The 24051-nt window shown below is 42.9% G+C and overlaps 1 protein-coding gene across 1 annotated transcript in view; it reads left to right on the plus strand.

Annotated features, from left to right (window-relative positions):
* Ncoa2 (nuclear receptor coactivator 2) overlaps nucleotides 1-24051 on the plus strand; it is a 231436-nt gene that overhangs the window by 156761 nt on the left and 50624 nt on the right. Inside the window, exon 5 of the mRNA XM_028769101.1 lies at nucleotides 20788-20891. Within this exon, the coding sequence (XP_028624934.1) occupies nucleotides 20788-20891 (104 nt within the window). The remainder of the gene's footprint in view (nucleotides 1-20787; nucleotides 20892-24051) is intronic.

Genomic DNA, 24051 nt, shown 5'->3' on the forward strand with positions numbered 1-24051 from the left:
TATATTATATTATATTATATTATATTATATTATATTATATTATATTATATTATATTATATTATATTATATTATAATCTCCAGCCTGGTAGGTTCTTCATGGATGCAGTTAGCCTAACAGCTAATAAATAAAGCAAGGAGATCTTGCAGTCTAACCTAGGACCAAGAGCAGCCAGGTAGTTCCCTGGCCTGTTGATGGTGGCCTCCCAGCTGGGCCCCTCCATGTTCTTCCCTGCAGAAGGAAGCTGCCTCCTACACTCAGTCACAGCACCTACCTCCCCTGCAGCCCTCTCTCTGGTAGTGCTGCCTCTGTCAACCAGCTTCCTCTTGTACGTCCTCCAGCACTGTCTTCTCCCATCTTTCTCTTCCCCACTCTCCCTGAGTCAGTGCTGTTTGTCCTCATCTCTAATATCTTTGCCTGTTACTGCCAGCACCAAACCTCTGTCCTTGACCTCTTCCACATGCATGGAAAGATATGTATAACTGTCCATCCGGAAGGCAGGTACACAGAGATGCCCCACTGACACCATAAACTCCCACTAAAATGCCTGTGGCCAGTGTTCCTGCCTGCTTTGTGCAGTCCCTGGCTCGGTGACTATGATAACAGCCCTCTGCCCTGTTCTCACCCTCAGTGGTCTAAGATGTCTCTCTCATGAACTTCTGCTTCTATAATCAAACCCCTTCCCAGCCAATATTAGAACCCTACAAGTAGAGTAGATTTGTGACCACTGGCGGACTTCAGTGAGGCTCCCTGTCTGTACAACAGTAAAATGTCTCCTGATGCCATTCAAGACCTTCCCATCTGCCCTAGCATATTTGGGGGCAATCTTTTGCTCTTCCTGTCTGATCATCCTCTTTCTAAGTTAGCCTTCAAACCTTAATGAGTGCTGAGCCTAGAGCTGCACAGCTGGAGTCATGCTGTCCAATAAAATATAATTTCATTTTGGCTCCATGAGTCTAAGCGGAAAAGACAACTTCACCAAGTATCTCCTTTCTACCATAATCCAGGAGGGAACATAGCTTATTAATTTTTATGTCCTTTCTCTTCTGTCTTTCTTACACATAGAAGATATGTAGGACTTAGAGAAGATGGTCAAGGAACAAGAAAGTCAATGTTTTCTTCATTCTAAAGGAAATATGAATAGCATGGGGCTAGCAGCGCTTAGCATCATGATTGCTGTGTTGGTTTGAACTACAGTCCTGTGTCATACTCTGGAAATGACCAGAAGCTGTGCCATAACTAGCTTCCTTAAGCATGGTAGCTTCTCTTGTATTCACACTCAGATATAGATGGCTTCTGTGCCCTGTACAGCCATAGACTTCAGGAACACAAAGAGAAGCAGAGCAGAACACATCCAGAGGTTCACAGTCTGCCACACAGTCCCTATGTGAACATGCTCTCCATCCTCTGCCCCAGTTTGCAAGCTTGCCCTAGTGTATAGCTGGGCTTGTCCAGCAGGGTCTGCACCTACAGTAAAGGACAAAGAATCACAGCTAAACAGTAAGTGAAAAGCAGGCAGGCAGCCAGACAGATAAGGAAGGAAGAAGAAATAGAAATTCTTTTTAACCAAAAAGAATACATGGGAATCTGCCATGTAGGAAACGTTTAAATAAACTCTCAGCCTAAGAATCAGAATTCTTTGTAGCCAAGGCTACCTAAGATTTATTTATTTTATCTTATGTGTGTGAATGTCTTGCCTACATGTATGTCTGTTTACCATCTGGGTAAATGGTACCCAAGGAGGTCAGAAGAGGGCATTGGATCCCCTGGCACTAGCGGTAAGGACAGTCATAGTCCAACTCAGATCCCCTCCAAGAACAAATGCTCTTGTACTGCTGAGCTGCCTCTCCAGCTCTCACCATATGTTTTTATTTAGCAATATTTGTAGACACATTCATGCAGATCTTTTTTTTTCCACTAGGAAACCTGTTGTGCTCTCTACTCAGTTAGCAGGTAACTATCTCCAACCAACCAACTATGCTCCTTCAGGCTTGGTGTCCTGTGTGTTGTTAATGATACCCAGAAACACTAGCCAGTTGAGGGCCTCAAACTGAAAAGTAACACACCTAGTGCACATAGCTGCTAACGAGTGCTCTGTATCAGCCAGTTGGCCTCTCCTGCCATGGTAGAATTGACCACAATGCTCTCTGCTGTGTTCCAGTACCTGCTGGAAATATGGCCATGTTTGAAACTTCCTTGTTTTGTTTGTTTAAGGAGAGAAAATCAGCCAAACACAAGATTCATGAGTGTTAGTTCTGCAAGAATAGAGGTTTACTTATATTACTGAGAACAGATCTTGATGGTGCTTTCAAGTTCTCTGATTTCACCCATGTCTATGTCTTATTTCAGTGTTCACAGAGGGCATGGGACCACAGAGGCTAAGGAGGGGGTCCTGTCATGGACACCTCAAAACAGGATAGAACACCTGTAGCCATTCCTTCGAGTTCCTCCCATCTGCATTTCCTTTCTTTTTCTTTTTCATTTCTTTTCCTTCTCTTTTTTCATTTTATAAGATAGGGTTTCTCTTTGTAAACCAGGCAGGCCTTGAAATCTCAGAGATCTTCCTGTCTCTACCTCCCAAGTGCTGAGATTAAAGATGTGTGCCACTGCCTCCTAACCCCCATCTGTATTTATAACAGGACCTTTAATTTCTGATGAGCATCTAATAACTAAGACAGGCTATTACCTGTTTCTTCAGATGCTGCAGTGATGATGGGTGGGAAAGGCCTCTTACATCACCTCACCTCCTGAATACTGTTGTTTTGCCTTCAGAGCCTTCTGACTTCTCTATGGCTTCACGAGGAGCCTAAAAATGGGGATACAGTCTGTGTAACAAAAGATAAGATGCAGGACGTAAAATAAGAGTCTTCCAAGCAAGAGAGCCTTGCATGACATTAAAAGAAAGAACTTACTGCCTCTGTGCCAATCATGAAGCTGAAGTGTCAGGTCCCCACTCACACAGACCATGTCAGTGTGGGCATTGCTAGCTGTTCTAGCCACGTTTCAATCAGGAGACACCTCCTAAGCATTTCAGGTAGCTCTCTGCAGAGACTTCCCGCTGTCCAAGATCTAGTGAGGCGCTGCTACCTCTTTTTGTGTCCTGTCCAAATACCCACCTTTGTACTTGTGCTAATGACGGCCCCTCTCTCTGTTAACCAGCTGCGTACCCTGTGAAATGTGGTTCTGTCTTTATACTATATGGAAATTCTGTGACTACCCGTCTTTAATTCACCTTCATCAAAAGGCAAGAGTCACTTGCCACCATGGAGGTGAGAAGCCATCCTGGCAGAGAGCTTCCTCTGTCCTAGGCTTTGCTCTGTCGTCTTCATGTCCTTTGATCCGTATGATGCCCCTGTAGAGAGTGTGCTTATTCTCTCAGTTTTACAGGAGAAGGCCTCAGGTAGGGCTAGGCTTGTCTAAAGCTGCACAGCTAAGAGCTCAGATCTATATCCCTACACAGTTTCCACACCCGCGTCTCCAGGGAGCCTGTCATCCAGCCTGCCCTGGTGGTTTTGTCTTCGGAGAAAGTTGTTCTGAGCAAATTGGGTTTAAGTGTGGACTCAGCTGTTACTTAGGATGCTTCAGGTACTGAGAGAACTAGTTCTTTACAGATCTCTGTTTTAAAGGATAGTATACATGTTCCAAGCAGGTCTGTAGCACAGACAGACAGACAGACAGACAGACAGACAGAACACACACAATTTGGAAAAAAAATCACAAGAAAGAATGTTATGTATGAGAGGGAAAAGAAAAGGGAAAAAAAAACTTGGTATTTAGTGACATTCCAAGTTTGTTTTAGAGTATTTGTTTTGTTCACTGTTAATAGTAAAGGGAGAGTTTGTCTGTCTGTCTGTCTGTCTGTCTGTGTCTGTGTGTCTGTCAGTCAGACTGGTGTTCTGTTGTCTCATCATGTTTTCTTTTCCATCTTACTTAATAAGAAGCCATGTGCTCCGATTTCAGGAGCTGATAGTCACTGACTACTCCAGTATTCACTGCCTCATTGGCCAAAAGTAAAGAGCTGCATGTGAGGGCAAGGCGGAGCCACTGTCTAGCAGACCCAGGAAGTGGCACTGAGAGGTTTCAGATCCCAAGAGAGAGGAGCGTCTCAAAAAGAGTCTTCTCTTCAGAACCACCCTTTGAGCACCGTGGACAGACTTAGCGTTCCACTGGACCTGTCCACTGTACAAGTGACATATTTTATCCTGTGTAGAAGAAGAAAAGTAAAATAAATAGTGCCAATATTGGCATCAAACCCATCCCCCACCCCACCCCAGGGCTTTCCAGTGATGGCTAGTAGTGGACTTGCACAATTCCTAGGCCATTTCTGGGTGTATTTGTTTATTTCCCTGTACCTAAAGAATCTCTCAGTACAGTAAGGATTTCTTGATAATGCCTGTCTACACAGACTGATGTGTGCATGGCACTACATTTTGTAAGATTCCAAATGTTATAATTAGCTTATTACATCTGATGGGGGTTAGATCATTCTAAGCCACTCTGAAATTAAGCTTACCATTTTGCTTTGTCTCTTTAAGATTTATTTATTTATGTAGCAGTATATTTCCCCCGCTACATTAAACTCAGTATTTTGGAAGGAGCTAATGTGGGAGGAGTAAGGAGAGGAAAAGGAGAAGGAAGAGGAGGAGCTAGAAAGAGAGGAGAGGCAGAATGAAGGAGCCATGGAGACCCACGCGTGGGTCCATGGTGGTCTTGGGTAACAATTTATATTAAAGGTTAGATATTGGAAACACCTCTAATTGTGTGGGCATCTTGTTATTTAAGCATTATCAAATACATAAAGCTATTGGATAATCTTTAAGCATTAGATTCTCATTACTATTGGGTACCGCGTGGATGGCGGGATGGTCTGGGCTCAGCCTAGCATTGTGGAGACAGTGTGGGAGATTGCCAGGGCCAACATTCTGGCCTGCCTGAGCCAGTGGCGTGCTCCTCCTGCTGCTCATGGCCTCAGGCCTTACCAAGTTGGGAACATGGCGGGCCCGTAACAACAAGCCAGATTGGGTGACACTGTTATAAATATTATCTTTAACATATTATGTATATTGAGTACACAGACACTCTTCAGACACACCAGAAGAGGGCATTGGGTCCCATTACAGATGGTTGTGTTTTCTTGGAATTGAACTCAGGACCTCTGGAAGAGCAGTCAGTGCTCTTAACCACTGAGCCACTTCTCCAACCCCTAATCTCACCTTCCTAAAATCCTTTTCCTTTGATTTGACTCTTTTCAATTTGTAAAAGTTTTGTGTCAAATCTAGAGAGGAAAACAGTGAGACATTTTGTTTGAAATAATATTAGGAAACTAAAATTTTAGGAGATCAGATGAAATGAGGTATTTTTAAATGTTTCTTAGATTGTATGAAAGTAATCTCATGTCTGATGGAATTTGTGAGTGTTTCCCCCTCTATCATACTTGCTTAAGGAGCAAATGTCTTCAACTTAAAGTCTGTTCTTAGAAGATTTACTTCTAAGTTAAAACTTTGGACCAGAAGATATTTTCCATCAAAACAACGCAGTGGGTTTTTGTTATTTTGGGTGTGGTGTGGGGTGCGTGTGTGTGTGTGTGTGTGTGTGTGTGTGTGTGTGTGTGTGTGTGTGTGTGTGTTGGTATATGATTCTTGGCCCTGTTCCCTAAAGTTTATTATCACTAATAAGTCTTCTACCTTGAGCATCCTATATTCAATGAAGAGTACATATGTACGGATACTCTACATATGGAAGCACCACACACTATCTGAAAAGCATTGCTAAGTTTACTAGAACCTCTTCTTTCTGTTATATCAAGTCCAGGTGTGATCCTGGGCCCCTACTTTCATCAGTGCTCCAAAGAACCCTTGCACCCTCAAGTGGATCCACTTCCTGTGTGGTAGGCATGAAGGAGGCTGATGGATCAGCACATATGTGTAATTACTAGGAGAGACCTGAAAAACAACAGCTTCTTCCTCCATTTCTCCCCTGCTTCCTTCTGGGCTTCCACCTGTGCAGCACTAGTTGCGACTCTTAGGATAGAAGGGCGAGTGGCCGTAATGAGGTCTAGACATGAGTGTGGTCACTGGAGAGCGAGGGCACTGTGGGTACAGGCTCAGCTGAGCCAGTGACGGTTCTTCATTATCTGAATCTGTACCTCCCTTTCTGCTATCTTCTAATTAGTCTTTCAGTCCTGGGAAGTTTCTTATTCTTTGGTCTGCCATAACCACCAAATTCAGTGTTTGATGGGTCCTTGTCCTCAACCAAATGCTCAACTCTTTGTAATTCTCCAAGGATTACTGCCCCAAGTGAAAAGGAAAAGCAAATTCAACAAATGAGGAGAAGAGCCCCAGACTTGGAGGAAGTCTTAGGCCTAGTCGTGAGTTACTCTCCAGGTATTCTCTGAAATGTAAGTGAAGCTCAGTTCTGATCTTTATCTTCATGCCCTCCATTTTTTTAGTTCTCCTCCCTCTCCCAGCCAAGGGTTGGGGTTGAGACCGGTTTAAAGAATTATATGAAAGAGCTGTTTTCAAAGGCACTTCAAGCTGATTTCCTGAGAGTTCCATTGCCAAAAGATATTCCCAGTGAGAGGCTGGGAAGTATAGAGGAAGTCTCTGCAGTCTGTGTGTGGAGCAATCTCCAGTCTTACCAACGTATATACACATTACCTGACTGAGATGGACATTGAAATTTGGGTTCTCTAACTTAGTGTTTTCAAAGCCTGACAATTTTATCAATATAAAAGGCAATAATTCAGTATCATTCAATAATGTGTTTACTGTCTATTCTCGGACTATAGGTCATGACAGAGCTATTTCCGTATATTTTAAGTATACCCGTTATGAAGAATTCAGGTTTTTTTCCTTGATATAATCTTTGGATAGAGGGGTAGGGATTGTATAAAGATTCAGTGTACATATCTGCACCACAAGATCCTGCCATGCCACCTCTGTTAATTTCCTTTCTAATGAGTCTTTAGCTGCATCACCAAATTACTATTCCCTAATAGATGTTTAGATGCCCCACCCCCATTTCTTTCTTTATTATAATCTAGTCAAGCCTGAGTGATCTTCTCCCAGCCCTCAGCCTTCCTTCCCAGAAGGTACCGATGCTAATAGTTGCTCTGGGTCAGCCCTTTGGATATTGTCCATGGAAACATCTCTTTTGAAGAACAGGATTTCAAATGTGTTCCCAACTTGTATATTAGGATACACAGGGCAAAGGAGCGAGGTACCCATGGGTTTCTGTTTTACTCTTGATTTAGTAGCTGGAGCTTCTCTGAGAAAGGAGGAGAGGTCCTTATTACTCACAGATACCTTAACAGCTAAGTGAGGCTGCACTCTTCTTAAGTCCTAACTTAACTGAGTTAACTTTGGGAATTTAACAAATTATTCTTATCCCAACAGAGTGTATTTGTAATCTGAATTTTTGAGAAATATCTAATTTCCTCGGCAGTTGGATTTATCTAGAGAGGGAAACAGAAGAGATCTTTATTCCAAAACTTTTTTGAGCTGCTACACTTGAAGAACTGATTGGATCCCTTCACATCCTGAGGTGTCTGCATTGCTCTGGCACACTGATGGACATTTATTTTGAGCTAAGTAATCAGTCCTGCAGTGTTCCCTCTCAGATGAAAGCATTCCTGGTTGAGAGCTTAGATAATTAGCTGCTTCTCTTCACTGAGCATCCTAGTAAGTGCTGTCTCCTAAACTCAGCTGTTCCCACAACTGGCTCTCCCAGCTACACAAATCAAACATTCATAAAGTAGTACTACAGCTAACTTAAATGGTGACTTTTCTATTTTTATACATTTATGAATGTCAAAAATAGTTCACTAATTCTATTTCTGTGCTCACCTTAACTGTGGCAGTGTGCTTAGACTCTGGAGAGCAAAGCCTGTTCATTTTGGGTTTTTGCTCTCCTACCACTTGATACCATGGCTACTCCAAAAATAGAAAATAGTACTTTTTGGAATGAAAATTACAAATTCAGATTCCTCTACTGATTTATGTACTTGAGTTTAAACCTGATCATCTGTGAAGAACTCTGTCCTGTTGTGTTTTTTTTTTTTCAGAGGGGCAGCATTCCCTCCCTTTTCCTGAGTGTTTACCTGTGAGCAGCGTGGGGCATGGGAGTCAAAGATGAGAGGCCAGCATTTGATTCTTAGCTATGCCAGTCCTTTGGGAACATTGACACTATCCAGATATAACTAGATGCCTTCCGTCTGACACAGCAAACACTCTCAGCCATGTTAGGAAGTACAGAGGGAAACCAACTTGGATTTTTTAGATTTCCTGAAGGAAATGGCGCCAGCTGAGTCAAAAATACTGAGTCACCATTGGATGAGGACAGTGGCACTGTCCCTCCATGTTGTACTTAATGCTGAGTCACCTTTCAGTGACATCAGTGGCACTGTCCCTCCATGATGAAGCTTTAGCCTAGCCCACTCAGTTGACCTCTCCAGTTGAAGGAGACCTTGGCTGCATTTGTCCCAAGGGAAAAGGGACAGGATTCCCCATCTAAGACAAATGTTACTGCTCAAAAGCATCATTATTGTAATATTTTTAAGATAAATTAATGGGCTGGTGATATGGTTTAGCAGGTAAACGCTCCTTCTGTACAACCTGTGTTTGCAGGACACACATGGTAGGAGAGAACCCACTCCCACAAATTATCCTGTGATGTCCACATGTCTCATGCACACAATACTACAAGTTTTTTTTCTTTTAAAATTCCCTTCAGTAAAATGTTCCTTTACTGTCACAGTATTCGCTGGAACAAATACATTTGTTCTTGTCTATAAAGAAAAGATAAGTCATTGTACTGCTGACGTTGGCTTTAAATTTATTGATAGAGCTGTAGCAGTGCTACAATGCTTGTAGTATCTCAAAATGACGCTGATACAGTGTGCTTCTGACCTGGATTCTGGCTTATCGCAAATGTGTGTGATACTCTTTCCCTTTAGAAGAAACCTGTCTGTATCCTCTGAGGCTTAGAACTATAAATGTATCCATTCCATTTTTAAGCCTGAAGAGAAGCTGTTTGTAATCATGCATGCAGGCTAATACTGCTTGGCACCTGTCTTCTGTAGAACTCAGAATGTCCACATACATTTTTTTTCCTGAAGCCTAATAATACCCTTGTGAAGCAGGGCATTTTGCAAGTGATTAAGGATTGCTTTGCTGAGTCAGCACAGTCTTACAGCATTATGATAAGCTCAGAAAGATTGAGGTCATGTACTAACTTGCTTCCAGGGAAACGCAGTATGCAACCAAATATTTTTCTTGGCAACTCAAAGCTGACAACTGCCACTATTCTCTTTTCTCTGAAGCACACTGTTCATTGATGTGATTTAAAAAGACAACAACAAACAGCACATGTGTATCTGAGACGGGCTGTGACATGAGTCCGGCATCTCGTGTAGTCAAGGCTGCAAATCCATAGAGAAGGGCTACCTCCTCCCCGGCAGAGCCTCTGACTGGGTCTTCCCACCCTGTTGTATCTTCAGCCACAATGTCTGCCTCACCTGCAAGCCATCACCTGGTAGGCAACATTTCCAGACAGGTTTCTTAATTGCAAACTGTCCACCTTTGCTGAGACTACACTGGATTCATTAATATACTGGGGATAGCTTCGTTGATGTGGAGTGTCTTCCTGTTCATGGCTACTGCACTGTGATGTGTTCCCAAGGCCCCTCACCTTCTGAAAGATTCTCTTCATGTCGTAACCATCAGAGAGCCTGGATCCTCCTGACATATACACCTGTCACAGGTGTAAACTTCCCTAGAGAGTTTACTGAAGATGAAATTGTCACACTTTAAGCCAGTTCTGATTTTCTGCAGGTAGATCTGTCTGCTTGAACAATCTTTGAAGTTTAGAGCATAGAACCATTATAAAGCCCTAGGGAATCACCAAAGTACAGTATTTTTCCTTCAAACTTTCAAAATTTGCTGGAGAATGGCATACATATAAAAGAAAAAGATTTAGTCATAGAAAAGTAGTCATGTCTCCAAATTTGGAAAATTTGTAAAGGGACCTTAGTTAATTTCATTTTGAACTCAGCATGCAAATTGGCTACTTCTTTGCTTGTAGTTTCATTGGGCTCTGAAATATGCAGGTGCCAGCAAGGTCCTCTCTGCCTCTGCACCTGGCTGAGCATGGCAGGTCCAAGTCCAGCTGGCCACGTGCTTGCTTTGTGACTGTTGCTGCCTGAAATAGTCATTTCATTTGCCTGATGATTTGGTCACTGCCTCTCCTGCTTCAGGGTTAGAAAGGATTTGTATCATAAGGAATCAATCGGAAGGGTCACTTTAGACATTGATTTCAGTGCACCCTGTTGTCTCGCTGTGGGGCCTACTGAGTGAAGACTTGGTAGGACTCCTCCTTATGATGTCCAGGGAACATGAGTGCATTGACTGTATGAACGAGTGTGGTTATCTCCATGCTGCTCGCCCTTGCTCTCTTCCCCAACCCCGTTTGTACCTGCTCACCCACTCAGTGTCTGTGATGTTCTCTACCACACTGTGAGTACACTTACCAAAACCAACAGGGAAAAGTAGGATTTCACCGTTGTGCAAAAACAGAAAGGCTTGTTGGATAAAGGTGCAAACACTGAGCCTGGTTCAGACCCTGATTCAACAGATCTAAGTTTGATCCCAGAAAATCCACATAGTGGAGAAAGAGGTAGGACACCTTTTCACCAGTCAACTCCCAGAATTTCCCTGCATTTCTTTTCATCTCTCCTTTTAGAAAAATAAATATGAGATTTTTCTTTTCCCAAGCTCTGTCTTAATCCCAGCACTCAGGAGGCAGAGGCAAGGGGATCTCTGTGAGTTGGGATTCCCAGCCAGCAGTAGCTTCATAGTGAGACCTATCTAAAAACCAACAACAACCCCCCCCCTCCTCTGCTGCCAAAACATAACAAACCTCTTTTTCGAACCAAAGAAAAAGTAAGCATACAGGTGAAGTGGACACCCCCAAGAGGCAACAAGACTCTGCAGGAGGCTCTGGTTGTGAGCTTCACCTGCAGTAACTGTCTGCACACCTTTGGTGCCTTAGACCTTTGTTGTGTTCTTTTGTCTTGGTCTTCCCCTTGCTGAGCTCCTAGATCCAGGTTCCTAGCTCATAGAGATGCTGGCCTGTGTGGACTTGGTGTAAGACTTGCCGAAGAGCATGTGCTGACTTGGAAGTTGTAATGCCTACATCCAGGAGACTAAGGCTTCTTTTCTCCACAGCCACAAGATTCCTCACCAGCCAGAGCTACAAAGTGAGTTCAGAGTTAGCCTGTGCTACAGTGTGTAAGATTTTTCTGGAAGAAAGTCCCTTCTCCACTGTGTGACCTATGACCCTAGAAGTAAGTTCTATGAACCCTGGTCCTCTGGGCCCTTCTGAGGAGCTCCAAATACAGAGACACTGAACTTGCCCCCTTCCTGCCACTTCATTTGTTCTTGTGGATAGGATTGTAGCTCAGCCTACACCATGAGTAGCCAAACCATGAGCTCTCTGTCTCTCTCTTGTCAGTGTGTTGCTCTCTCTGCTCACGTGATATGACTTGGCATAATTTGATGTTTAGGGTCTCTAAATTGGATGATTTGGTGCTTAATTATCAGCTTTTTTGCATTAGGGGTTTTAAATTGGAAACACCTGCTTTCCACCCACTGCATCATGGGTTCTACTGTGGGAGCACAAAGGCCAGAGCAAGAGAGCTAGGGACAGACAGTAGTAAGCAGAAAGGCTTGCTAGGACCCAAGGAGGGAAGCAGGAAATGCTCAAAGCTTCTGTGGCAGTCTCTAGAATGGAATTCACTCTGCTATGGAGAGAAACTAAAATAGAGACGCCCAGACAGAGAAGACTAGAAAGTAGGCTGATCTTGGGGAAGTTCAACCAAAACTCTAACTCGGGATGGGAGCAAAGAGGCTCTGTGAGAAGACCACCATATGAAGTGAGGGTCAGGAACCAGGTGGGTTTCAGGCCTCTCAGTGCTTCCTTGGAGCTGACAGTGTACTGTCTAACAGAGAGTAGCCAGCCCTCTTCTCCTCTTTTCTGTACCCCTTTATTATTCTCTGCTCCTTTACTGGCTTTCTTCATGGAACCCAACTTTACTGTTGTCTTTGGGTCTACAAAGTGAGTTGAACAACCTCTTGCCAGGATTACAGCCCTTCTTCTAGCTAAGTATACCCACTAGAGCAGTGGTTTTCAACCTTCATGATGCTGTGGCTCTTAGTTCAGTTCCTCCTCTTATGGTGACCCCCCATATAAATTTTACAGTTATTTCATAACTGTAATTTTGCTACTATTATGAATGTAAACAAAGGGCTCTTCAAGTCCCACAGGTTGAAAACAGCTCTTGTAAATAGTTCTTATGCATGACTTTGTCTTTACGAGCCAAAGCTTCTTGTAGCCTTGGAAAGCATACAACTTGTAGCACTGTCTTTCACACTAGAGTCCCTCCTACTCCACACAGATTCTGTTCTGGGGACTAAATCTGGGCAGCATGTGTTCCAAACAGTATCTAGTATCCTGATACTCAGATCCACCTGCCTCTGCCTCCCAAGTGCTGGGATTAAAGGTGTGTGCCACCACTGCCCAGCTAGAATTTATTTTCTTAATTTCTTTTCATCAAATTGTTAAACACTCACAAGACTTCCAGTGTCCATGTTACCTGCCAGTGAGCCTAACAGGTAGTGTGGCTGCTAATAAAAGTCGTATATGTACATAAGAGAGTGGTGGATCTCTTGGAGACAGACAGGTTCTAGCTAGTTTTACCTGGTGACTGTCCTAGAGTCTTGTCTAGTAACCATCTCTCTTGATAAGTGTAGTCTTTAAAGAAGGCGTTTGTGCTGGCTAGTTTTATGACGACACAACATTTAATCATCAGAGAGGATGGCACCACAGTTGAGAAAATGCCTCCATAACACTGGGCTGTGGGCAAGACTATAGGGTATTTTCTTAGTTAGTGATTGATGGGGGAGGGTCCAGCCCCTTGTGGGTGGTGCTATCTCTGGGCTGGTGCCCCTGGGTTCTACAGGAAAGCAGGCTGAGCAAGACATGGGGACATGACCTCCATGACCCCTGCTTCAGCTCCTGCCTCCGAGTTCCTTTCCTTTGGAGTTCCTGGCTTTCTTCAGTGATGGATTACATTGTGGAAGTGTAAGCCAAATAAATCCTTTCTTCCCTAGCGTGATCATGGTGGTTCATTGAAGCAATAGAAACCCTAACTAAAACAGAAGTGAAACGAAGCTTCTTTCTCCAATGATGGTGTCAGGGGATATGGGTAGGGTGGAAATGGCCTTGAAATTGGTTGAGTTTGCTTGATTTGTGCAGAAGGGAAGTCATGATGCACTAAGTAGAAGCTCAGTGTTGAAAGTGAAGGAGGCAACTTGAGCCTTAGGTTCTTCCCACTACTAAAGAAAGTGCAGCTGCATGTTTTTTAATATGCACGGCAGGGGATCTCAGCAGCATGATGATATATCTGCATTAACGTTGAAAAGATGAACACATTTGGAGAGCAGGAAGGCCTTGTGTTTTTGTGTTAGCAGAATGCTTCCTAATGAATAGGAATGTGCTGCTGGCTTCACAGAGCCATATGGCAGCTTTTCTAATTTTAGCTGGGTACAGATGCCTAATTCTCTCCTTTTACCTTCTAAAACCTCTGAGATGCTGCACAACTCTTCTTGTAACATTTAATCTGTGCTGCTTGGCCAGACACTGTGTGTCACTGTTTCCATGACTTCTTTGTCCCTCATGGGACAAACCTCTGCACAGGTTGTACTGCTACCGGGTTTCACAGAAATCACCAATCTGTCACCAGCCAGGTACTGCAGGCAAGGCAGGGCAGAAGCAGTGCGTGTATTCCCAGTAGAATCTCAGAGTTTGTTATGCAGGTCATTAGACTTGTGTTTGACATCAGCCCATTGAAAAATTGATAGGCTTCTGAGTGAATGCTTTTACTCATTTTAAAGCAGTGGAATTAATTATAAAACTTGTATAGTGTATCTGGTTAATTTTAGCCAAAGATTCTGATGTTCTACTCTGAATAACTTGGATTCGGTTTTAGGGGGGAGAGGAAGTTCTCGTCATGCTTAGCCTAATGTGAAAGTCACTGAAACTTAATTGGCTTTCCTGTTGGGAGTGGATCTGCACTTGAGCACACGGGGATATTTTATATGTATAAATATCTGTGGATTATTCATCATCAGACAACATTTCACAGGGTGGGTGCTGTTTGATGAATTCTGTCTTTTTAAAGCTAATGTCCATAAGCTTCTGCAGCCTTTTTAGATTACTTTATTGAGAGAGAGAGAGAGAGAGAGAGAGAGAGAGAGAGAGAGAGAGAGAGAGAGAGAGAATGAATATGAATATATGAATGGAGAACACAACAGTGGGCATCATCTATACCTGAAGAATAGATGCAGGCATGAAGTAGTACCTGGGTTTCTATCTGCCCGATGGCTGTCACTGCTCTGCTGGAGTAGAGCAGTCATGTGACTGCCCATCAGAGCTACTGCTGCTGTCCCTGTGAAGGGAGGAACCCTCTATTCTGGCAGTGTTTTGTGGGAAGACTAAGCTTCTATGTTCTCAGTGCACTTTGCTAATAAATACACAATAGTAATGTAAAAGCATCAGTATACTACCACAGACCAGTAGATATACCGCAGAGGCGTCTCTAAAGGTCTTTAAACAATAAAGCCACTTCACATTCCCAAATATCTCATATGTTCTCTTTTAAAATAAATTATTTTTTGCAAGGTTGTATTTTTGATTTATTGCTGTTCTCACCAGAAAACTGGAATTTTACTTTCAAATTTATCTATCCCTGTACATGGCAGTGATGAAGAGCAATTTAATCCATCCACTTCAAAGAAATGTTTTTCCTGTATTAAGTCAGTTTTATTTCTGGAGATCAAATGCCACCTTTTCTTTTGTTCTCAGAGAAAGCACAAATAATAATTACTTATGAGAAATAAGAAGTTAACCTAATCAAAAAAATCCCCTACAAGCACAACCAGAGTCACCTCTCCCAGATATTTCCAGATCTCAAATTGACAATTGAGGTTAACCACCATCATAGAAATATATTATTTTTTTCAATTCTCTCACCTTGCTTGCTACTATCTGCAGGTCTGTGCTTTAATATTAATGATTTCCCCCAGTTTGCAGTATGACTCATCTTAGCACAGTCCCTGAAGAAACAGGGTTTGTTCTTTGCTTTGAAACTGGAAATCTAATTAATTGGTATTGGATTTCTGGAGTACAGGCAAATGGAGGAGGAAGAGGGCAGGACATTGGGAGCAGCCACCCAGGAGGACAAGGGTGGGCAAAAGGCACCGGGTTGGTGGGGTGGGGCTGTCCTGCCAGAGTTTGTGTTTGTAAAACAGAGCTGTTAAAAAGCTTGTTTACGCTTTTCAAAACTCTTCTGGAGAATGGAACAGAAAAGGAGAGCATTGTGCCTTTAGCTGCAACTCTCTCAAGTCATGGTCTTCATCTAAAGAGCACGGCCATAATGGCTGAGGTGCAGCAGAGGCACACATGACGTCACAGCACAGAGGGACTCTGGGATTTAAATGTTAGCATCCCTTTCTCTGATGTTGTGATGAGATTTCATAAGGTTGTGATCATGGGAAATCTGTAACCAGCCTTCCACTAGTGCCTCTACCAAAGGATATTTTTATAACAATGTATTTTTATAGTTAATGGATGCAAAATATAGAAAACTAAATATAATTCATAACCACTGAGAAAATTGCCTAATTTAAAATATTAAGTGGTATGTTTTAGTATAGTAATGCTATACTTACAGAAGTATAAATGTCGAAGAATCGAAGCTTGTTTTTCTATGCTGCATACAAACAATTTTCTCCTTACTACACTGTTTGAGATACAGCATATGTCTAGTTATCATACAGTTATTCTCAGGAGACCACCTCCTCCCTCCTCCAGCTTTCTTCTCCTCCTTACTACAGCTCCTCCCCTCCTCCCTCTGCTTTTCCTCCCTACCTCTCCTGCTCTTATTTAATGTCAAGGCTAAACTGAATATTGGACAGAAGTGGCAAGTACTTCATAAAAAGTACCCAAATACTGTAAATTCAGGACCAGTTTAGTTTTGGTTTCAATTGCTTCGTAAAGCTGTGTTTATATCTCTTCATATTATTGACTAGTTTTTATTTTACTATTGAGAAGTGGCTCAAGTATAAATTCAATGCAGAACTGAAGAACATATAACAAAATTGTCTAGCAAATGCATTCCAAACAGTGAGGAATATAGGACTGAAAAGCTAGGTTATTACTGCTGGCTTTTGTTTATCTGACAACAAGCTGTAGAACAGTGTCGTGCTCAGCATAGCTTGCCTTGCCACGTCTCTGCACACAAGTCACGTGTTCCACTAATAGAACTTCAGCCTCATCTTGAAAATTGTTTCTTTGGTCCTCACTGTCTAGAGCTCTAGTTTAGGTCATTTGGGGACACTTCAGAATATTGGTTTTCACATGGTGGTGGCAGCAGTGCACGCCTTTGATCCCAGTGCTTGGGAGGCAGAGGCAGGTGGACCAGCCAGGTCTACAGAACAAGTTCCAGGACAACCAAGGTCACTCAGAGAAACTGTGTCTCAAAAAAACAAAACAACACAAAACAGAAAAGAGGACTATTGTTTGAAGGCCTGCCTGAGACTTGTGGTCTTATGCCACCCGTTCATATGTATATCCCTTCATGAAACACGGCCACCAGTGCCTAGCCAACCCCTTCTCTGAACTAAAATTGGCTCTTTCCAGCTCAAGCCTTCATTTTCCTCTTCTGTTGAATGGCACACATTTTGCCCTCCTGAATGCAGCGTGGACTCTTGACCAATAAGGATGGGCTTGACACTCCAACCACTCACCCGCTCAGAGGCTTACAGGCTACATTCCACTTCCTCTTGTGGGCTGAGATAAAACTCTCATGCTGTGATATTAGAATTACCTGCTGCCTTTTTCCTTTTAAAGATTTACCAGGTGAATATTAAAAGGAAAAAACAGCATATTTTGTTATAAACATATTTTACTATAAACAGTTTTTCAGGGTGGTACTCACTTTTATCCAAGTTTTCCAAAAGTCATCCACACACAAATGTTATCAGAGCCAAGTCATTTCCTAGCCCTTGTTTCATGTTATATCTGACAAGTTTCTAAAAACAAAGTAAGTTCTGTGCTGATTTGCTCTTGGTTCTTTGTATCTGTCTTTTCCTAAAGGTGTAAAATGGTCTGTCTGAGCATGTTGCTGCAACATTAACAACACCTAGGCATGAAGGTTAGAAGTTAGGAGTACTTGCTGATTGAGTTGTCATAAAAAAGTTGTGTACATTATGCAAAACTATTAATAGAGGAATTTACTTCCTCAGGAAGACATATATACCCTTTAGATATGTCTCATAAAGTCTAGTGATGGCTTGACAGCTATAACAGACATCAATCACTAAGATGTATTTAGTTGACCCTTGAAGCAACAATAGTACTACAGGAAGAAGAGAAGGAATTCACGCCTTTCTTGTGTTCAGAATCTCCTCTGACAATAGCTTTAGGTTTCCTAGCAGGTAATTTTAAAAATTGGGGTAGGGGTCTCACCTCTCTGCCCCCTAAGTATAGGGCATGGCCAGCAGCCTCCGGCTCTGCCCTCAGACTACAGTGGTTCTCAACACTACCTTCCCGCTGTGTGGACGGATACTCACATCACGAACTAGAGTAAACTTTGCTTCCTTGTCATGTTGTTTTTGTTTAACAACAAGAAAAATACCTAACACACATGGTAGCATATTTGAAGGATATTTTCTTATACTCTTAGTTCAAGTAGTAGTATTTTATTCCATTTAGGGAGAAAAGTTTGTTTGTTTGTTTGTTTGTTTGATTGTTTGTTTTTGATTAAACATTTTTAATGTCCATAGAGAAGGATTGCAGTTGAGAGCCCAGGCTGCTCGTGGAGCTGTCAGTGACAGGCATGGAGTTCCCTTTCAGGGCAACTGCAGCTTCATCTTTCACTGGACCCCCACCTCCCTCTCTAACCCAGAGCCTCACATTTGCCACTAATCTGCATGCCTGACCCAAGTGTGTTGTTTAGAAGGAATAAAATAGAGATGTAACAGTGGAGAATGAACCGAGAGAAGGCCGAAGGCATTGGATTTTACCGTGTCCACACAAATGTTTCTCTGTCGAGTTAGTCTTTAGAAACCCTGAGCCATGTTCCTTAACCCTTCCCCTCTCCTCGATTTCCAGTCTTGGAGCTGCACCCTGAAGGTTAATAAAGCGCAGGGAAGAGTAGCTTTCCACTCCCACCAACTTCCTAATTCCCTCATTTGGGCCTGGGTGAGGGGCAGCCCGTTTGTCGCCCAGACATCTGTACTTAATGACATTCCTAGCCTACAGCGCTGGCCGTTGAAAATACAGATGTGGTTAGTCCTGTTCTGACTTACTAATCTGTCTTCAAATCGGACAACCTTCAGTGTGGCAACAGTCTGTTGGGGCAGTGTTCTGTTTTATGGACCGAGAAGGCAAGAGCATTCAGACATTCTCTAGGACAGCAGTTCTCACCCTGTGAGTCATGACTCCTTTGGAGGTGAATGACCTTTTCGCTTGGGTCGACTAAGACCAGTGGAAAATACAAATATTTACATTACGATTCTTAAGAGTAGCAAAATCACAGTTATGAAGTAGCAATGAAAAAAATTTTAGAGTAGGGGGTCACCACACATGAGGAGCTGTATTAAAGGCTCACAGCGTAGGAAGGTTGAGGACCACTGCTCTGTACATATATCAGACTGATGTAAGGCAGGCCTTCCCATCTGTGCGCATGCCCCCTACAGTCTGAGACCTTCTTGGGAAGACATCTCTTGTGTGCCCTTCTGGTGGAGAATCCTGCTGCTGGAGAATGTATCTAGTAGGAGGACACAACCCGCAGACAGTGAGGGGGACAGAGAAGGCCACAGTTTGCTCAGTCTGAGCAAGGGTTGCACCTTGCTCCTCCACGCTGAAAGGGAAAACTAAGTATGGGTACACGGAGAGGTCCTTGAGACCACACAAACCATAGTTAGTGCATGCATTTTGAGTTTTAGAATTAATGACTCCTGGAAGCTTAATGCCAACCATGCAGGCACTCTGGTAAAGCAGTGACAGCGCTTCAATCTCCCCAGAGAAGTAGGTAGGGATCTGATGGCTCGGTCTCAGTCCCGTGCTTGTGGATGGAAGAGTGTCCCTTTCTTTAGGATTTACTGGGGAGAAGGTAGTCCTATACAGTAGGTAGCAGCCAGTTCTCTGCCCTAGGATTGGAAAAGAGGGAAGTTTCCTGCACTCTGAGGACACCAGGAAGAGACAGAGCCTGTGAAGAGACAACTTTTAGGGAGCCACCAGGGAAGAGAGCAAGAGATAAGATGGTAGAGGAACCCAGAGAAGCAGGCATGGTGTGTTTGGTCTTGGTCAGCCCTGAAGAAAATGCAGTGACACTCAATGAGAACAGAGTGCAGACACTGCATGCTGTTAGCAGTCCTCGTGCTTGAGGAGGGATGGAGATCAGAAGACAGCCTGCAGGGAGAGGTTCTTTCCTACCATGTGAATCCCAATATCAAACTCTCCTCATCAGGCCTGAGAGCAAGTGCCTTCGCCTACTGAACCAGCTCGCTCTCCAATTTGTAGTTTCTAAAGTGTGTTTTACACACTGTGTTTGTCATTGACACAGCCATGATGCATGGTGCAGACACTGAGACCGAGCCTTTGTTTGCCTTGCTCTAAGCTGTACTGCTAATAGTGGATTCAAACCTGAGCTACGGTCTCTTTTCTCTACTGGCAAATCTAATCAGGAAGACTTTCCAATGGGAGTAGAAAGATTTGGAGGATCTACATAATTCCCTAATTATTTTTAGGTTCCATAAATTAGGCTTTAACAGATTTTTTAAATACTGCATAAAATTGTTTTTACAAAAAAACAGTTACTATGGTCAGGGAAAAGCAAGCTGATTGTGAATACCAAATTAAGTTACAGTTTCGTTTGAATTTTTAATTTTTTTGCATTTAATTATAATGAAAACATGCAGCGTAAACAAGGATGTAATTTATTCAATTTACAAGTAATTGGCACATTGCTTTTGTGTTGTTTTCTAACAGGTTGTGGCTGTGTATGTTACGCTATAAACTTACTTCACCATCCTTGGAGGAACTCATTTACACATGTACTGATAGCTATGCGTCTTTTCTCTTGTAAGCATGTTTTACAAGGACTCTCATGCTGGTGGCACATCTTCAGCTCTGGGAGTTTGAGTCCAGCTCCTCTGTACAAAGTCAAAGCTCAGCCACTGACATGCTCTGAGGGCCTGATGGGACTGCTTCCCCTCTGTGTTAAGTCATTGAATTCTGTGAACAGGTTAGGTCAAGGCTCCTGTTATTTCTTCCTCAGAAGTGTACAGACATGTTCCAAATGATGCTACTGAACTCTGAGCAATAGGACCTCTCCCCACCCCCTTATCCTAGTTTAGAGAGTCTCTTGAGTGGAAACTAATTGTGCCATAGGATACTCGGTTTCATAATCTATATTTTTTTAAATGTCTGCGAGGGACATCATGAAACCTCTAAACTCATTTTCTCCAAAGCCTGAAAGGAGATCTGATACACGCATTCTGGAGGTGAAAGGTACCATGTGGTCCCTCCTTCCAGCCATTCCTGTCCTCCAGGGGCAGCTGGATACACTCTGATTCATTTATAGGCACATCTGATCCCACCAGAGATTTTGGTGTTGATGTGCCTTGAGATAGCACCACTATTTAATTTGCTCTTACATTTGTTGCAGAGAAAGCAGCAGCTGCCAACATAGATGAAGTGCAGAAGTCAGATGTGTCATCCACGGGGCAGGGTGTCATCGACAAGGACGCACTGGGGCCTATGATGCTTGAGGTACCATACCCCTATACTTGGTTTTGATGCTTGAGGTACCACACCCCTATTTGGTTTTGATGTTTGAGGTATCACACCTCTATTTTGTTTTGATACTTGAGTAACCACACCCCTATTTGGTTTTGATGTTTGAGGTACATACCACACATCTATTTGGTTTTGATGCTTGAGGTACCACACTCCTATTTGGTTTTGATGCTTGAGGTACCACACCCCATGATTTTGATGCTTGAGGTACCACACCCCTATTTAGGTTGATGCTTGAGGTACCACACCCCTATTTGGTTTTGATGTTTGAGGTACCACACCCCATGATCTTGATGCTTGAGGTACCACACCTCTATTTGGTTTTGATGTTAGAGGTACCACACCTCTATTTTGTTTTAATGCTTGAGGAACCACATCCCTATTTGGTTTTGATGTTTGAGGTACGTACCACACATCTATTTGGTTTTGGTGCTTGAGGTACCACACTCCTATTTGGTTTTGGTGCTTGAGGTACCACACCCCTATTTGGTTTTGATGTTTGAGGTACCACACCCCATGATTTTGATGCTTGAGGTACCACACCCCTATTTAGGTTGATGCTTGAGGTACCACACCCCATGATTTTGATGCTTGAGGTACCACACCCCTATTTGGTTTTGATGTTTGAGGCACCACACCCCTATTTGGTTTTGATGCTTGAGGTACCACACCCCAGGGTTTTGATGCTTGAGGTACCACACCCCAGGGTTTTGATGCTTGAGGTACCACACCTCCATCGTTTTGATGTTTGAGGTACCATACCCTCATTGTTTTGTATCATAAATGTTTTAGTATCCATGTGTTGCATTTAGATTCAAGTATATATAATTTAAGGAGAATCTACACTCTGTGCTTACTAATGTAAGTGGATATGTCTGTCTGTGAGTTCTTGCCTCCAGCAACATTCTATATATGTGGGACAACATAGAATTCAATCAGATGAGAATATGAAGTGCAGATTTTAATCGTCAGTTGAACACTTGTTTTCCAAAGCTGAGCTTGGACATCCAATTAGACTGTGGCACCCTGTTCCTCAGGTTCAGGGTCCACGTGGCCATGTGCCTCGGACTGTATAGACAGTTTAAAAGGAGAGAACCAAAGAGGTTTGTGCTTTTTAGGGGTGTTAATTCCAACTAGTGTGTTTTTTCTCATAGAAATGAAGGTTGAAATAGGAAGAAGGAACTTTTTAAAAGCATAACAGAGTGACTGGTCTTAGGACCTTAGGCCGCTACTGTTTCAGGCTTATAAAATCCCCCTTGTTTTTATTAATGAGTACTAAACTCAAAGTGCTTTGCTGTCCCTCTGTCAAAATTAAAATGCAAGATGTAGGCCATGTTAAGATGATAGAAGAAATAGCAATGAATAAAGAGACAGAGCTGCCTGAGATATAAATTGTCTTAGTTCTTGTAGTACTCTGCTCAGAGCATGAAGGACCATGTGGCCAGAACTGCAGCTTTCAGCCTGCTCTGTGTCTACTGCAGTGGGCTCATGGAGTTCAGGACTAGGATTTTTAAAACAAAGCTAGCTAGTACTCTCTTGACCTTGTCCCTTTTCTCATAAGATGGTTTTTGTTTCTAGAAAACCTAATTCTGTGGGGATCTACTGTATAACTGGGAGCTGGAGATAAGAGAATAAAGCTCTCCTCACCTAGTCTTTGCATTTAAAAATAACAAAATTCATTCCCTGAGGCTGGGGCTGCCAGTGGAGAGGCTTTGCATGACCCAGGTTGGCCCCCAGGTGCAATGGCACAACACTTAGTCAGCTTCTCCATACTAAACACAGCCAGAGGGGCATGTGCCACATGCTTACTGTAAGAGCAGTAAAAACAGTGGTGACCAGGGGACTGTTTACAGTGACATAAAAAGAAAGAGATTGCTTTCTTTGGAAAGATTTCTGAATTTTAAGCAGAAATTTAATTGGAGTCTTTCCATATAGCTGCTTATTCATTATGTCTAGGAAGTGGGAAATAACACTGAAACTCCAAGGAAGACTTTGAGGATTCTGAAAAGAAATGCTTAGAGCAAGCCAGGCTGTAGCTTAGCCCTTGCAACAAGTTCATTCATTGTAGAGACTGGGTTGTTGGTCCTGAGCTCATAAAATCAAACCACAATGTTTGCTGTTTGAAAATAACCTTCTGAGAATGGAGTACATGGAGGAAGTGCCTGAATCTAATGGCCTATGACTTAAATGGAAACCTTTAAACAGGGAAAGTGTGTGCTTGTAGAGCCATTCCGAGGCATAGATGCAGACTCATGCTTGCATCATAGCATAGCAGTTGCTAGGCAACAGAAGCACTGTCGGCTCTTTTCATCAGAGCATATCATAGTGAGCTTTACAAAACAAACAGTTTTATAAGACGAGCCACTTTCATCTTTTAATTTTATTAGGCCACAAATGACCTTCTTAGCACGGTACCATGCCGTGGAAGCCCTGTGCTCTTCCACAAATGACCTTCTTACCACGGTACCATGTCATAGAAACCCCGTGCTCTTGCACAGCCAAACTGGAAATGCAGGATTGAATGCCTGAACTCTGCTGACCACCCAGCAGTGGCAGTGAGAGAAGGGACAGGAGATCTGTAAGTGCCACGGCTGTTGTTGTGCCTCTGCAAGTGTACACAGCTTAGTACAGCCTGTGTTGGTGGCCACTTAGGTTTCTATAGTCTTGCTTTACCCTGAATGTGGCTCCTGTTATAGAGAAATCTGACAGAGTAGTTAAGAAAAGTCTAAAGCCAAGCAGTGGTTTTTTTGTTTGCTTTGGTTTGAGTTTCATTGTTGTTGCTTTTTTGTTGTTGTTATAATTACAAGACAGGTCCTTGAATTCCCAGCAATTCTTCTGCTGTAGCTCAGGTGGCTAATGCCACCACACCCAGTTTACTTTTTCTTAAAACAACTTCGCATTTGTACCCTTGTATCAGTTTTAGATTGATGGAATCTAATCTGATAAAACAGAAGCCTCTTATATAAACAGCCTTGGGTGGGCCAAGCATTCAGGCGGTCCGTTCCCACTGTGTAGGGGCTGGGCATGTTATATTCATGTTACACGTGTGGTACATATGTAGCTGAAGAGCCTAAGTGGCATCGACTGACTGAGAGTTTAGCTTTGACACGTGTCCAGCTCTTCGTCTGTGAAC

This window comes from Grammomys surdaster, unplaced genomic scaffold (assembly GCF_004785775.1).
Source record: "Grammomys surdaster isolate TR1022 unplaced genomic scaffold, NIH_TR_1.0 64, whole genome shotgun sequence".
Classification (NCBI taxonomy): domain Eukaryota; kingdom Metazoa; phylum Chordata; class Mammalia; order Rodentia; family Muridae; genus Grammomys; species Grammomys surdaster.